General features: G+C 47.0%; 1 protein-coding gene across 2 annotated transcripts; it reads left to right on the top strand.

The window, feature by feature from the left end:
* Nucleotides 1-19: 19 nt before the first annotated feature.
* Nucleotides 20-10,819, top strand: UNG (uracil DNA glycosylase). Of its 2 annotated transcripts, XM_084820180.1 has the most exons (7): nt 20-226; nt 905-1,111; nt 5,476-5,571; nt 6,615-6,712; nt 6,900-6,988; nt 8,594-8,772; nt 9,522-10,816. In XM_084820180.1, the coding sequence occupies exons 1-7, from the start codon at nt 137-139 to the stop codon at nt 9,660-9,662; spliced, it is 900 nt and encodes a 299-aa protein (XP_084676306.1). In that variant the 5' UTR covers nt 20-136; the 3' UTR covers nt 9,663-10,816. The 2 variants fall into 2 exon arrangements, with proteins under 2 accessions (XP_084676306.1, XP_084676305.1); XM_084820179.1 differs by lacking the exon at nt 20-226 and having other exon boundaries at nt 760-1,111; nt 9,522-10,819.
* The last annotated feature ends 4,734 nt before the right edge of the window (nt 10,820-15,553 follow it).

Here is a 15,553-nt window from a genome sequence, read left to right as displayed (position 1 = left end):
CCGCCCCTCCTTGCTGCGCATGCGCACTCGGTTTCGCGCTAAATTTGGGCTCTTTTAAGAGTCGCGCGGGCGCGTCTTCGGCTCTTTCGCCTTTTCCGACCTGCAGCGCCAGATCTCGCCGGTGAACAGAGCCGCCATGATCGGGCAGAAGTCGCTGTATTCGTATTTTACGCCGGAGCCCGACAAGAAGCGGAGCCGCTCCCCGGAACCGAGCGCGGCCGATGCGGTATTTCCTATTTTTTATTATTATTGTTATTATTAGCCGTATTGTCAATGGAAATGAGCGTGGGGGAGGAAGGAGAAGCTTCGTTGAGTCCGTGAGGAGAAAACAAGAGGCTGTTTGTAGCTTCCAAATTTACGCGGGTTAGAAAAAGGCGCCCGCCTGAGGCACCGACCAATGAGAAACGTTCTTCTCTGTGCCCAGACCAATGGGAAGCGGCGGGAGGTGTGCTTAAGTCCGGGTCGAGGCACGTCATTGGTGCTAACCAATAGCGGCCGGCGCTTCCTCATGTAGTGGGGGTGGGTTGGGACCTGCAATAAGAACTGCGATAGGGCTTAGCAGGCCGCCGTGTTTTTAGTCGTGAGCCAATGAGGAAGCGAGGCGGGCCCCTGGAAGTTATTGAGAGCCGCTGACCAATGGGAAAGCGAAAGGGCGGGGCGACGGCCTGCAAAAGCGCGCTCGTGACGCCGCTGACCAGTGGGGAGCCGGGGGCGGGCGGTGTGTTCGTGGTTTCCCCGCGAAAAGCGCACGTGTTTCCTAGAGAGCGGGAGCGTTCCTGGAGGCGGCTGCCAGTGCTTCGCCTGGGGCGCGATGGCGGCTCTGGGGTCCCTCTACCCTGGAGGCCGCCGCCTGGCTTTCTCCTCCTTCTACCCGTTCCTTACCCGCGTCTTCCCTCTTTGCCAGGCCCACAAGGCACTGAAGGCCGATGACTTGTCCATTCCGCCGCGATTTCCGCCTCTCAGCCCGGAGCAGCTGGACCGGATCCGCAGGAACAAAGAGGCGGCGCTGAAGAGGCTCGGTGCGCGCGCCAGCGTCGTCGTTCCCACGGAGATAGCGGAGCCCTGGAGGGTCGCTCTGGCCGCGGAGTTCTCCAAACCCTATTTCGCCCAGGTGAGGCGGGGGCAGAGACGAGCTTCCTCCTCAGCCTTCCTAAACGCTCCAAGCCCGACGCACCCCGCGCCTCCTCTCCCGCTGACTTTCCTTCCTCAGTTAAATGTGCTTCTCCGTTATCTGTTTTAGAGAGGCCTTAAGTGGCTACTAGTCCTGATGGCTGAATGCTACCCCAGGATCAGAGGCAGTATGCCTACGTGCACCAATTGCTGGGGAGCATGGGCGGGAGGGTGCTGTTGCACTCCTGTCCTGCTTGTGGGTTTCCCGTGAGCAGCTGGTTGACAGTTGCGTGAACAGAATACTGGATGAGATGGACCCTGGGTCTGATCCAGTGTCAGGGCTCTTATGTGAGATGGCTTATTCCAGGTCAGTCTATTTGTCCACCTGGCCCTGCATTGTCTACTCTGATGCACAGTAGCTTTCTAGGCCTTAGTCATAGAAAAATCTATTGCCTAAGACAATTTTAATAGGAGATGCCAGGAAGTGATCCCGGGCCCTTCTGCATGTAAAGCTTTCCACTGAGCGATGGTCATAGAGTCATAGAATAGTAGGGCTGGAAGGGGCCTACAAGGCTATCAAGTCCAACCCCCTGCTCAATGCAGGAATCCAAGTCAGAGCATCCCTGACAAATGGCTGTCCAGCCTCGTCTTGAAGGCCTCCAGTGTGGGAGAGCCCCCCACCTCCCCAGGTAATTGGTTCCATTGTCGTATTGCTCTTACAGTCAGGACGTTTTTCCTGATGTTCAGTCGGAATCTGGCTTCCTGTAACTTGAGCCCATGATTCCGTGTCCTGCACTCTGGGATGATCAAGAAGAGATCCTGGCCTTCTTCTCTGTGACAACCTTTCAAGTACTTGAAGAGTGCTATCATATCTCCCCTCAGTCTTCTCTTCTCAAGGCTAAACATGCCCAGTTCTTTCAGTCTCTCCTCAGAGGGCTTTGTTTCCAGTCCCCCGATCATCTTTCCTGCCCTCCTCTGAACCCTCTCCAGCTTGTCTGCATCCTTCTTAAAGTGTGGTGCCCAGAACTGGACACAGTACTCCAGATGAGGCCTAACCAGTGCTGAGTAGAGGGGAACTAGGACTTCCCGGGATTTGGAAGCGATGCTTCTATGAATGGAGCCCAAAAGAGCATTTGCCTTTTTTGCAGCCACATCACATTGTTGGCTCATATTCAGCTTGTGATCGACAACAATTCCAAGATCCTTCTCGCTTGTAGTGTGGTTGAGCCACGTATCCCCCATCTTGTAACTGTGCATTTGGTTTCTTTTTCCTAGGTGCAGAACTTGGCATTTATCCCTATTAAATGTCATTCTGTTGTTTTCTGCCCAGCGCTCCAATCTATCCAGATCACTTTGAATGTTGTTTCTGTCTTCCAAAGTATTAGCTATCCCGCCCAATTTTGTGTCATCTGCAAATTTGATCAGCATTCCCTGCACCTCCTCCTCCAAGTCATTAATACAAATGTTGAAGAGCACTGGGCCCAGGACTGAGCCCTGCGGTACCCCACTCGTTACCTCTCCCCAGTTTGAGAAGGTCCCATTGAGAAGCACTCTTTGAGTCCGATTCTGTAGCCAACTGTGGATCCACCGGATCGTTGTTTCATCTAGCCCACTTTGAGCTAGTTTGCTCATCAGGAGATCATGGGGCACTTTGTCGAAAGCTTTGCTGAAGTCGAGGTATATGATGTCTACAGCATTCCCACGGTCTACAAGGGAGGTGACTTGATCAAAAAATGAGATCAGATTTGTCTGGCAGGACTTGTTTTTGACAAATCCATGTTGGCTTCGAGTAATCACGGCATTGTGGTCAAGGTGCTTCCAGATGGATTGCTTTATGATCTGCTCCAGAATTTTCCCAGGGATTGATGTCAGACTGGCTGGTCTGTAGTTCCCAGGTTCCTCCTTTTTACCCTTTTTGAAGATAGGGACAACATTAGCCCTCCTCCAGTCATCTGGCACTTCCCCGTCCTCCATGATTTCTCAAAGAGAATAGACAGCGGTTCTGAGAGTTCTTCTGCCAGTTCCTTTATGACTCTAGGATGCAGTTCATCTGGCCCTGGAGATTTGAACTCATTCAAAGTAATTACGTGTTCCTTGACCATATGCCTGTCGATCTCAAGCTGCAATCCTGCCCCTTCAGCCTGTACTTCGCCTTTGCCAGGGGGGTCATAGACCCTCTTTTGGGAGAAGACTGAGCCAAAGTAGGAATTGAGCACCTCTGCCTTTTCTTTGTCATCTGTTATCATTTTGCCATCCTTATTTAATAGCTGAACCACCATTTCTTTCCTCTGCCTTTTACTATGCACGTAGCTGAAGAAAGCCTTTTTGTTGTTTTTAACATCTCTCACTAACCTCAGCTCATTCTCAGCTTTAGCCTTCCTGACGCCATCCCTGCAATTCTGTGCTATCTGCCTGTACTCTTCCTTTGTTACTTGGCCTTCTTTCCACTTCCCATATGTGTCCTTTTTTGTTTTCAGGTCATCCCTAAGCTTATTGTGAAGCCACATTGGCTTCTTCTGTTGTCTTCCACCTTTTCTTCTTGTTGGAATTGCTTGTGATTGTGCCTTGAGAATTTCCTTTTTTAAAAGCTCCCACCCATCTTGGACTCCTTTTCTCGCTAGCATTGCTTGCCATGGGACCTTACTGATCATTGTTCTGAGTTTATTAAAATCAGCTTTGCTAAAATCCAGGGTACGCGTTTGACTACAGTCGGCTTTTGCTTCCCTTAGAACCAAGAACTCAAGTGCAACATGGTCGCTTTCCCCCAGAGTTCCTGTAACTGCTACTTTATCCACTAAGTCATCTCTGTTGGTTAGGATCAAGTCAAGGATAGCCGATCCTCTAGTTCCTTCCTCTACTTTCTGTAGGAGAAAGTTATCCGGCACACAAGTCAGGAATTTCCTGGAGGGGCCATGTTTTGCAGAATTTGTCTCCCAGAAATATCGGGGAAATTGAAGTCCCCCATTACTACTACATCATGCTTCCTTGAAACATTGGCTATTTGCTTTTCAAAAGTTTCATCCTTGTCTTCTCCTTGATTGGGTGGCCGGTAGTAGACTCCGACCACCAAGTTCCTTTAATTCTTTGCTCCATTTATTTCAACCCAGATGCTCTCGATGGGGCTACCAAGCTCCTCCTCCTGTATTTCTGTGCAGAGACATGTATTTTTCACATACAGTGCAACCCCACCTGCCTTTCTGTTCCTCCTGTTCTTTTTGAACAAGTTATATCCTTCAATTGCTGTATTCCAGTCATGAGAGTCATCCCACCAAGTCTCAGTTATACCTATCAGGTCATAATTTCCCTCTTGTATTAAGAGTTCAAGTTCGTTCTGTTTGTTTCCCATACTCTGGGCATTAGTATATAGACATCGAAGACCATGTGCTTCATAGTCTGGCTTTCTTCCTACATGTGTCTGAAGACTATTATTGGGCGCTATCAGAGCTGATCTCTCCGTTGCAGTGCATGCGCCTATGTCCATCGTTACCCCCAACATTACATCTCCCTTCCCCGTAGGATTCAGTTTAAAGCCCTCCTGATGAAGTTCTTCATGCTGTGGCCAAACACATTCTTCCCATCCTTTGTGAGGTGCAACCCATCCCTAGCCAACAGCCCATCTTCCAGGAAGTATAGCCCGTGGTCCCAGAATCCAAATCTCTCTTGTGGGTCCCTCCCACTTTGACAGGGTTTCTGTCATTTCATCATTTATTCTAATATAAACCTATTCTTGGGTTTCTGTATTAAACTGACTGTACAGTTTAATCCACAGCAGGGGTGCAGAAGGCCAAATTCCATTTTAGAGAAGCTTTCCGGGGGGCGGGGGGGGCACATTCCAGTGTTGAAGGTAAAGAGGGGGGACAAAAATATCAGCATATTTTAGTTTTAAGGTCTTCCTGCCTGTAACAAAGCCTTAGGAAAGGCATTTCAACCTTTTAGAAAGGGGGGAAAACCCATACAAAAGCTGGGAAACCACCAAATGACTGATGGTTTGGGGAGGGGGGGGAAGGGGCATAGCTATCTAGCAGGCTGGAGGTTCTGCACACCTGATCTAGTTTGCTTCACCTTGTTCCCTATTTCTCTATACTTTTCTGCACCCACCTTCCCTCATTTCTTTAGGAAGCTGCTTTTATTATTGTAAGCTGCTTGGGCTAGGGGACTGTCTGAAATTTCTCCAAATGCCTGATGTATGTTTATAGGCAGTACAACAATATTTGTTGGCTGAGGATGATGGGAGTTGTAGTCTGTCACATTTGGAGGGCGCCAGGTTGCGGAAGGCAGACCTAGATGTTGCTGTGCTATTTCACCTATCTTTTTGTGCCCATTTACAAGTATTCTCTCTCTCTCTCTTCCCCCCCGCCCAACCAGCTTATGTCCTTCCTTGCTCAGGAGCGCAAACACTACACGATATATCCCCCTGCGCATCAAGTCTTCACCTGGACTCAGATGTGTGATATCCGTGATGTGAGTCAACCTGGTACAACCAATCCTGACTGAACCTGCATTTATTGTTCCTTTTCCTCCAGGAGTAGCTAAATTGCCAGCAGCATCTTCTCTGATAGTTCTGAATAGATATAGAACCATAAGTGTTGGAAGGGGTTTCAAAGGCCTTTTCGTCCAACCTCCTGTCAATGCAGGAAGTATGTGTAGAACTTCTTGTCCTTCTGGTTTTGCAAACAGTGGGTAACAATAGTCATGCTTAGCACTATTAGGGTGCAATCCTATGCATGTTTAGGCAGAGAAAAGGCCTACAACTCCCAGCATTCCCCAGCCAGCCTACAAGGAGTTGTAGGCCTTTTCTCTGTCTAGACATTGCACCCTTAGTTGCATTTCGCTTTTACCCTCAAAAGTGTTTCACGTAGACTGGCCTGACTTTCCAGTAACAATGACCCATGCTGTTTAACCCATGGGTCATCTGGCATGAGTGGGAGTGGTTTGTTTTTGGGTCACCTCCTAAACAGAGTGTCCAGGTTCAGACATCACGCTCACAAGCTACGAATGGGGTGACCGTACGTGGTTTACTGGAAGTGAGAAGCATACTGGGAGCAACTTGCTAGCTTTCACTCACCCCCCACACATTAAATAAACCACAAATTGGCATTGTATGTGAACCAGGTAATTCTATCATCCTTACTGCTGTCCTGTAACAATGAGTCATGATCATTACACCCATATGACATGATGAGTAGACGTCGAGTGAGAGGGAGTGGGCAGGGTCTTTCTAAAGTCAGCCTGGGAAGTCTGGAGTGAGATAAAATCTGAACTGGGGACTTTGCTGCTCATGGTGCTGTTAACACAGCTAGCTAGTTAATTACTCTCTCATCAGTCTCCCCTGGGACGCGGGAGACTCTAGCCCTGTTCTGTGTCATACTAAACAGTAGCATTAAACTAGAGTCACCTGAGAGTGAAAGTTGCTAATGCTGAGCATTGAACCTTTTCTACTTAATTGAATTATAGACCACTAGCCATATTTTGGGTGGGGAAAATAAATATCAACTTTTATTCAGGTAAAAGCGGTCATCTTGGGCCAAGACCCGTATCATGGACCCGGCCAAGCACACGGGCTCTGCTTCAGTGTCCAGAGACCAATTCAGCCTCCACCCAGGTAAGCGTAGGCTTTGAATTGTGTTGTTACGTTAGGATCCAGTATGCTGTGTTGCTTTTCCATTGGTCTTCCTTTAACGTCAGTAACATAGTGAACTCTGTTTGGCTTGGCATGTTATGTGTGAAATTGCAGTGTTTCAAAGGCATGGAAGGAAGTCTGGCAAAAACCTCTCTTACTTTGTTTGCAGCCTGGATAATATTTACAAAGAACTTTCTACAGACATAGAAGGCTTTTCTCATCCTGGCCACGGAGACTTGACCGGGTGGGCTAAACAAGGTGACCCAGAGACCTGCTTTTGTTTTGTTTTACTGAGATGAGCTTTCCTCAACTGCTATCATGTGTCTCCCCCCGCCCCCCTTCTTGTTAATGTTTCTGTCCTTGTAACAGCTACTTTAAGTATTTGCAGTAGTGGCTGGAGAGATTTGCTTATCTATTAAATGTATCCCACCTTTCCACTCCTCCATGCCCCCCTCTTTAATGAGCTTCTGCCATGCTTTAAAAACGTGGTTGTCCAGGCAGGCATTTGGGGTGGGTTAGGGTATTTTTAGAAATACGTTGTTTTAATGTGAAATTTTATTGTTTTAAACTGTTGTATTGTACATCGGCCAGATGGGCGATTAAGAAATTTAATTAATAAATAAATAAGGTGCTCAAGGCAGCTAACAACAATAAAACCAGGATTAAAGCAAGAACTTAATTAAAGCACAACATAAAAACAAATTAAAAACATTAACCACAATAATAAAAAGAAATAAACAGCACCCAGCCAGTTAAAAACCCCTTCAAGAACATACCAGCTTACATGCCAAAGGCTTCCCTGAATAAAAAGGCCTTGGCCTGCTGGCACAATGGCAACAAAGAGGGAACCGAGCTAGCCTCCCTTAGCAGGGAGTTCCATAGCCTGGGAGCAGCCACTGAGCAGGCTGTCCCTTGTGTCCCTGTTGAACATGCTTCCATTGGCAGTGGGACTTAGAGAGCAGCATCCCCGGAAGATCTTAAAACCTGGGCAGGTTTGAGTGGGAGAATGCAGTCTTTCAGATTGGTCCCAAGTCATATTTGAATTCTTCCTGGAAGCAGGTGGTAGCCAGTCAAGCCACAAGGGAATCATGCTGTCCCTGTAACCAGCCCCAGTCTGGCTGCAGCAGTGTGAACCTGCAGAAATGTCTGAATGCTTCAGAGAAGAGGTTATTTGAGAACGCCCATGTGTCCAGGAAGGGAGCAACTCCCAAGCGCTGCGCACCTCCAGCTCGGTCCTCGCCCACTGCTGCTACACAGAGGCACGCTGCTCCAGCTGAAGGGGTGCTTCACTACTGTTAGCAGGGGCTGAAAGGAAAGGAGCAAATCCCAAGCGCTACATACAGCAAAGGTCACGTATTGGACATGGTGGATGGGTTTGCTGCCTACCCATATGCATTGCTCTGCATGTACATTTTGTGTATGCATTTATAGCCTGCCTTTTACAACCATGTGAATAAAATAAAAAATACAAACAATAATAAAATACATAATAAAAATAAAACAAAATTAAAATTACAGCAAAATCTACAACAGTTAAAATAGCATTTTATTGTGACAATCAATGCATAATACACCAAGAGACTGTAGCACCCCTCCCCCCGCCACACACACACCATAAAGCTCATAAACAGTGTTTGAACTGGAGCCATGTACTTTCACTTTCAAATAAACTGGGAAATGGGGGGGCCACAAGTCTCCTTTTCTGGCATTATGGACTTTGACCAGGATGCCTGTTCTGGATAAACCTATCTGGGGCATTAAGTGTTGATGACCAGGCATTGGTATGAGCAAAAGCTACTTGTTTGCATTTTAGTTTTCCCTGCATTCCTGCTCATGCCTTCCTTTCCCCCCCTTGCAATCTAGGAGTGCTGTTGCTCAATGCCGTCCTCACGGTCCGAGGCTACAATGCTAATTCCCACAGAGATAAGGGCTGGGAGGAGTTCACCGATGCAGTGGTGACTTGGCTGAACAATAACTTGGAGGGCCTGGTCTTCATGCTTTGGGGAGCCTATGCTCAGAAGAAAGGCATCTCTATTGACAGAGTAAGTATGTCTTCTAGAAGTTGCATCCTCCTGGGAATGAGGGAAGGTTGTAAGCTGGGCTGTGTGTACTGTGTGGCATGTAATATAGACTTAAACCCTGAGCCTGGAATTTGGCATCCTGAAATAGCTCTTTGAAGCCACTGTTCTAAAAGCACATGGGAGTGGAACAAGATGCATCCAGCTCCTGGATCCTTGGACCATGCACGCATCAAGGGGTGGTCCTGCATCCTGCTTGCAGTCTTTCCTGGCTGGCTGCTGGTAAGATGCTGAGCCAAATGTGCCTGATCTGGTGCAGGATGATGGTCCTTGCGTCCTGTGATGCAGGGAGAATACGCCTTGAAATGGTTCCCTTTCAACTGGTTTCGGGCATGTGTGTGTGTCTGAGAACTTAACCCTGTTCCTTCCCTTTGGAGAAGAAGGGGAAGCCTAAAGCAGGGTAGACAACTTGGTAGCCTCCTGAAGTTTTGGACTACAACTCCCAGAATGCCTGAGCATTGGCTATGTTGGCTGGGGCTTGTAGTCCTAAACATCTGGAGGGCACCAGAAAGGCCTAGAGAGTCTAATTCCTGGAGTTACTCCCTTTCTGCTTGTACAGCTCCTTGCAGAATTGGGATTGTTGAGGGAGTGGAGTTGTGTGTTAATCATGTTGGTCCCTTGATAGAGATCGCAAGCTTTGGTTCTGCAAACACGGTGGCTGTTCGTCTGGTGGGAATGCCAGCAAGGTCTTAATTTCTCCCAATTTCTTGCAGAAACGCCACCACATCCTGCAGACGGTCCATCCTTCACCCCTCTCTGCGCATAGGGGTTTCTTTGGCTGTAAGCATTTCTCCAAAACAAATGAATTGCTGAAAAAGTCAGGGAAGACGCCCATTGATTGGAAAGTCCTTTGAGCAGCCTGCAACAGCCTCAGGACCCAATTTGAAACAGATTGTGCTTTTTCTGTCATCAAGAGAGCACAAACACTTCTTGGGAAATATTATTTGGATTCCCCTTGGGTAATTTTATTTCTTAATTCTCAGTCCAGTACCAAGGAAGCATTCCATTGTGTGTTTCGCTATTGTAATATAGGCATTTGTTTCTGTGTGTTTTTTACTAGCACCTTTTTACTGACAGCAAAGAAGCTACTTTTTATTTTGGCTCCACTCAGGAAATATTTACTGAGCGAACTTGATTATGATTTCCAAAGTGATGTCTTGTTTAGTCTTTCAAGCATGTCCATTTATCAGTTATAGATTAAAATGTGCCTTAGCTGCTAAGTGCAATGATCAGTTTTCACACTCAGGTGTTTAATTCTGCAGGAATTGGTTCAATTGTAGCATAGCCAAAGGGTTCCACTTGGGTTTTGCATTTGAAAGCATTGCCAGAATTCTGTGGGAGATGTTGTTGTGGAGAAGGGAGGATATCCACAGATTCTCCTTCTCTATACATCTGTGAAATGTGGAAAAGTGGGCATCCCAAATTAATGTTGACTCTGAGACTTGGAAGCCTTCACAGGATTTGTAACTTCATGTGAAATCATACAGCCATCTGTCAATGAAGTGATTGCTTAAAAATCTTCCACTTAGGAAACTGGTTGTTGGTGGCTTTTGCCTGCAGAGTGGGCGGCCTTCTGTAGCATTTGCCCCCCTACCACAACCCCTTCTAAATGTGAAGGAATGTGGTAGCACTTGGTGTCTTAGTGGCCACAGGCTACAAGCGGCCAGCTTCCTTCCCAGGTAGAGTTGATGGGCATCAAGTCCCTTGAGTGACCATCAAGAGATCAGTAGCTGTATCATTCCACCCTGTGTTCTGGTCCGCCACAGTCAATGACAAAATGTCTGTTACGGGTATTCGACTCGGAGCCATGAACGAGCTTTATCAGCTCCAGTTAGGAGAGAGTTCGGTTTACCCTTTTTTCTATGCAAACAGCATAGTAAGATCTTCTGGTATATTTAAATACCAAACTATGAAGTATGCCAGTTTTTCTCTTTACCTGTAACACTAGTGCAATCTTTTTTATCATCACTGTATAATGTCTTTTAAATAAACAACTTCGATATATTTCTGTAGTTAGCTTTCTTTTTGCATCCTCTGTTGGTCTTCCAGCTGTTCTTTCATTGGGCTGGTTCACAGGATCAACCAACCTGCTGTGGCTTATTTAAGCCACAGTGGGTTGCAGTGTGGTTGGCCATTTTGAATATTCAAGCCTCAGCTGTGGCTTGTTGTGTCATCTGAATCTGGGGACCTTGAGTATGCGAGAGTTGTTTAGCCCTCAAGTAACCCATGCTCCCCAGGTTTAGCCAACACAACAAGCCATGGCTTGGATATTCAAAACCCGCCTGGCATGCGTTGCAGCTTAAACGGGCTGTTACGTTTGTGTAAAGAAGCCTGTTGTGTTCATGGCTATTGTGAAAGAAATTCCAATTTCCAGACTCATTCTACTTGATTTTCTTCTGCTGACAAACAGATTTCAACCCTTGATTTGGCTGACACTGAAAAACCTTCCTGTGGATCAGTCTCCACCAGCCTGGTGCCCTCCAGATATTTTGGGCTACAAATCCTAGCGTTCTTGACCATGCTGGCTGGAGAATGCTGGGAGTTTTTAGGACTTCTGTCTGTCTAAACATGCATAGGATTGCGTCCTTGCACCTCTGATGTGAGATCTGATCCTGAGTCTGTGCTCCTTTTTGTTCAAATTTTAAAATACACTGGTGGCTTTTAGCACACAAAAGCAACGGGTGTCGGGCTGGAGTTGCGATGCTCCAGGTTTTAGTTGGAGACTAAGCAGAGGCAATATTTGAACTGGTCAGGGGGCATTATGCACCTCCTGGAGCAGCCTCGCCCAACCTGGGGCCCTCCAGATGTGTTAGACTGAAATGACCACTAGCTGGGAATGATGAGTTGTAGTCTAACATCTGGAGGGCACCATGCTGGGAAGGCTCTGTCCCATAGTGTTCGCATTTGTGCAAAAGAAGGAAAAGCCTCTGCCAGCCTGCTGCCCTCCTAATGTTTTGGCCTACAACTCCCATCATCAGCTATGGTGGTTAGGGCTGATGGGATTTGAAGGCCACAACAACTGGAGGGTGCTCAGTTGTGCTTTAAATGAAACTGTCCTGGCTTCTGCTTTGCTGGGGCGGGGGGAGCTATAAGGTTATGGTGGAGAGAAGCCTCTTGGCCAAAAGGGGAGGGGGAGACCACCTTTATTCCCCCCCCTCTCAGCAGTGCTTGTGGCTTTTCAGACTGCTTAAAGGAAAAGGAGCCCTTGTTGCCACAAGGAGGGGAGGAAAGCAAAACCAAAGCATGAGGCTACTAAAAAGAAAACATGAGGGAGAAAAATAAACCTCTCCAAACTGTGATCTTGGTGCCTCCCTGCAGGCAGTTAAAATCAACCCCAAATTGGCAGGCTGTGCTCCCCCCCCCCCGCCTACTTGGGGTGGCTTGTGTCTGTTTCTCTGGCCAATGCATTCATTGCACTTTGGCACACATGGAGTGGGAGAACAGCCCTTGGCTAACACTCCTTTTTGCCCCCCTTCAGCAGAACTGAGCAGCTCTCCTGCCCCCCCTTGCCCCAGCCAGTGCTCATCTGCATTCCCAAGTCATGAAGGATAGTCCCCTGCCCTCTCTGTTTTCACAGCTTTTGGTCAAATGCCGTGGTTGTAGCTGCTTGTCCAAGGGGGAAGCAAGGAAGAAACTGCATGCAGCATTTTAATAGAGAGCGCTGCAAAAGTATTTATAATCCGCTGCTGCTGCTTTGTAGGTCTCCCACCCTCTCCCAAGCATGCACACGCTTCCCTTTTTGCCTGTTGCTTTCTGTTCTGACCCTCATTTCTGGGAAGGGGCAGTCCCTCCTGGCTGATCTTTTGCTTGATTGAGGGGCCACTCGCAAAAACAATCTATGTTAGCCTTCCCCAACCTGGTGCCTTCCAGATGTGTTGGACTACAACTCCCAGCATCCCCAACCAACATGCTGGGAGTTGTAGTCCAATACATGTGGACAGCACCAGGTTGAGGAAGGCTAATCTATCATGATCTTAATCAGCATATATTGCTCTTAGGCCTACTAATGGGGTTAAGATGTGTTGTTTATACTTCTTGGACCCGAAGTTTACAAAAGATGGTATCTAAAATTTCCATCAGAAATTGCAAAAGTAAAGACACACACTCCCTCCTCTTTTTCTGTTGCAAAGGTGACTTTGGCAGAGTGGTAGGCGGCAGTATTGCAACCGAAACTTCCCCACGACCTGAGTTCGATCCCAGCGGAAGCTGGGTCCCAGGTAACTGGCTCTGGTCGACTCAGCCCTCCATCCTTCCGAGGTCAGTAAAATGAGTACCCAGCTTGCTGGGGGGAAGGTAGTCACGACTGGGGAAGGCAATGGCCTACTACCCTGCTACAGTCTGCCATGAAAACAGCGTAAGCGGCGTCCCTCTAGGGGTCAGTAATGACCCGGTGCTTGCACAGGAGGAGCCTTTCCTTTCCTTGAATTGGGGCCCAAGTTACATTTGTTGTTCAGTCGTGTCCGACTCTTCGTGACCCCATGGACCAGAGCACGCCAGGCCTTCCTGTCCTGCGCTCTCTCCCGGAGCGTGCTCAAGTTCGTATTCATTGCATCGGTGATGCTATCTAGCCATCTCATCCTCTGTCGTCCCCTTCTCCTTTTGCCTTCAGTCTTTCCCAGCATCAGGGTCTTTTCCAGAGAGTTTTCTCTTCGCATTAGGTGGCCAAAATATTTCAGCTTCAGTATCTGTCCTTCCAATGAGCAGTCAGGGTTGATTTCCTGTAGGATGGACTGATTTGACCTCCTTGGGCACAGAATTCCACATCTCTCAGGATTGGTGTATTTGCACAGATTTGTAAAGTGATGTTACACATAGACCTTGGTGATAATAGCTGTATTAAAAGTAAAATAAGATAAAATGCATTTTGGCTTAGAACGTGTTGGTCACAACTGAATGGAATAAAATAGAATGCTATCTTGTTTAACTTGGGAGGATCATAATTTTAGGGGCAGTATAATTAGATCTCTCTGCCAGTAACAGTTGCATCCTTGATGCAATTTTTACAGCTGTCTCGCATTCAGTGACATTTGGGAGGACATGTTGTTCGAAACAGTTGGCCATTTTGGGATGGAAGGCGACCTTTGTCCCACTTCTAATCAAGCTGTCCCACTTGGAGGGCGACAGAACACTTTGCAATGGTGTCGCGTGCATGTCATTCCGGCACTGCTTTGCTCAGCCTTTCATCCCCCGAAGCCATTTCTATGCAGAATAAAATGGATACTCCAAGCTGAAATTGGTCGTGCGGTTTTGGGAGATCCTTGTGAACTATGAAGCAGCATGAAGAAGTCAAACAACTTTAAATATTTAAATTCCTTAAAATGTTTGTAGTGAGCCAGGGAATCTCTAGAACAAGTTATTTGTGATCATTCATAGACAGATGGATGTATAACTCGCTTTTCTCCTACAAATGGGGATATCTAAAGCAGCTAAGCATAAAAATGGTCCAAAGTATTAAAACAGTAAAAAAAAACAAGCCAAGCATGTTTAAAACATCAAATAACAATATCAAGAATACACACACACACCAGCAACAAAACATCAAGACTAATGGCCAATGAGAGGACTGAAGAGAGTTAATTCCATACCCAGTTACAGGAGGAAGCCCCAGTGACTGAACTCAATCAAACTTACCTTTGAGTAAAAGTGCATTGGATTGCAGTATAAGCAGTAGAAAAATCCAAAGCTTGGTGAAAGAAGCTTTTAAATGAAGAAAGAAAACCAGCAAAAGTACCCACCATATGAGCTAGGAACTTGCATGTGCGCTCTCTTTCTAATATAAGAGAGAAATCTGAGAATCTCAAGAAACTGTTTTTTGTAGACACAGCCATAGGGAATGGTTTCTGCCAGCCTTCCTGAACCTGGTGCCCCCCCCCATGTTTTGGATTTCAGTTCTCATCAGCCCTAGCTAACATGGCCAAAGTTCAGGAATTCTGGGAATTGTCATCCAAAACATCTGGAAGGCATCAGTTCAGGGAAAGCTGGTTTAGGTGGCTTTAAAAAGTGATTTGCATCAGTTGCTCTCCGTTTTCAGCTATTCCTTGATGAGCCGATATCTTCTAGAACCTTCCCAAAATCCGTCCCTGCTTCTGCGTTTAGTGCACGGTGCCAGGTTGGGCTAATGAAGGCTTCAGATACAGTAGCAGCTGCATGTTGTTGTCATATCTTGTTAACTTTGCTTCAGCACTGGTGATGTTAACATGGAAATAAAGAGGAGCAGTTTTTTTCCCTTTTCTTTTTTTGGCCTGGCAGGACTGATTTAATCTAAAGTTTGTTCTTCCCGATAACCGCTGCCAAGTTCATACTCCAACATCCATCAGTTAGTTTCGAGTCTAGTGAGGTGTGATAACAATCTAGCTTTCGGGGACTGTGGAAAGCAAGTTTGTAGATGGCACAACAAGTGTGAAGGCAGAGAGAAGATGAACCTTGATAAGAATGGTCTGGTAAGTGGCAAAAAACCTGGATAAAGCTAGCCTTTCTGTTTGGTTAATCTTTTCGATATGGTAGAAAGAAAAGGCAAGTATCTGTCTCACGGAACTTTCAAATGGGGCGTGCGGGCAGGGAGAAAATTCAGCAGGATGGTGGTGCTGCCTCACAGCACTTTCAAAGTCTGCCCTTGGCTATATTTGGGATTCAGGCTGCCATCATAAGAACATCAGAGGTGCCTTGCTGGATCGGCCCAAAGACCTGTCTAGTGCAGCATTCTGTTTGGCCATGCAGATGCCCCAATGGGAAGCCCACAAGCGGG

The sequence above is a fragment of the Heloderma suspectum genome, chromosome 13 (genome assembly GCF_057233095.1).
Source record: "Heloderma suspectum isolate Gila_16-S chromosome 13, 16-S_ref, whole genome shotgun sequence".
Classification (NCBI taxonomy): Eukaryota; Metazoa; Chordata; class Lepidosauria; order Squamata; family Helodermatidae; genus Heloderma; species Heloderma suspectum.
This window is presented reverse-complemented; position numbering and strand designations above follow the sequence as displayed.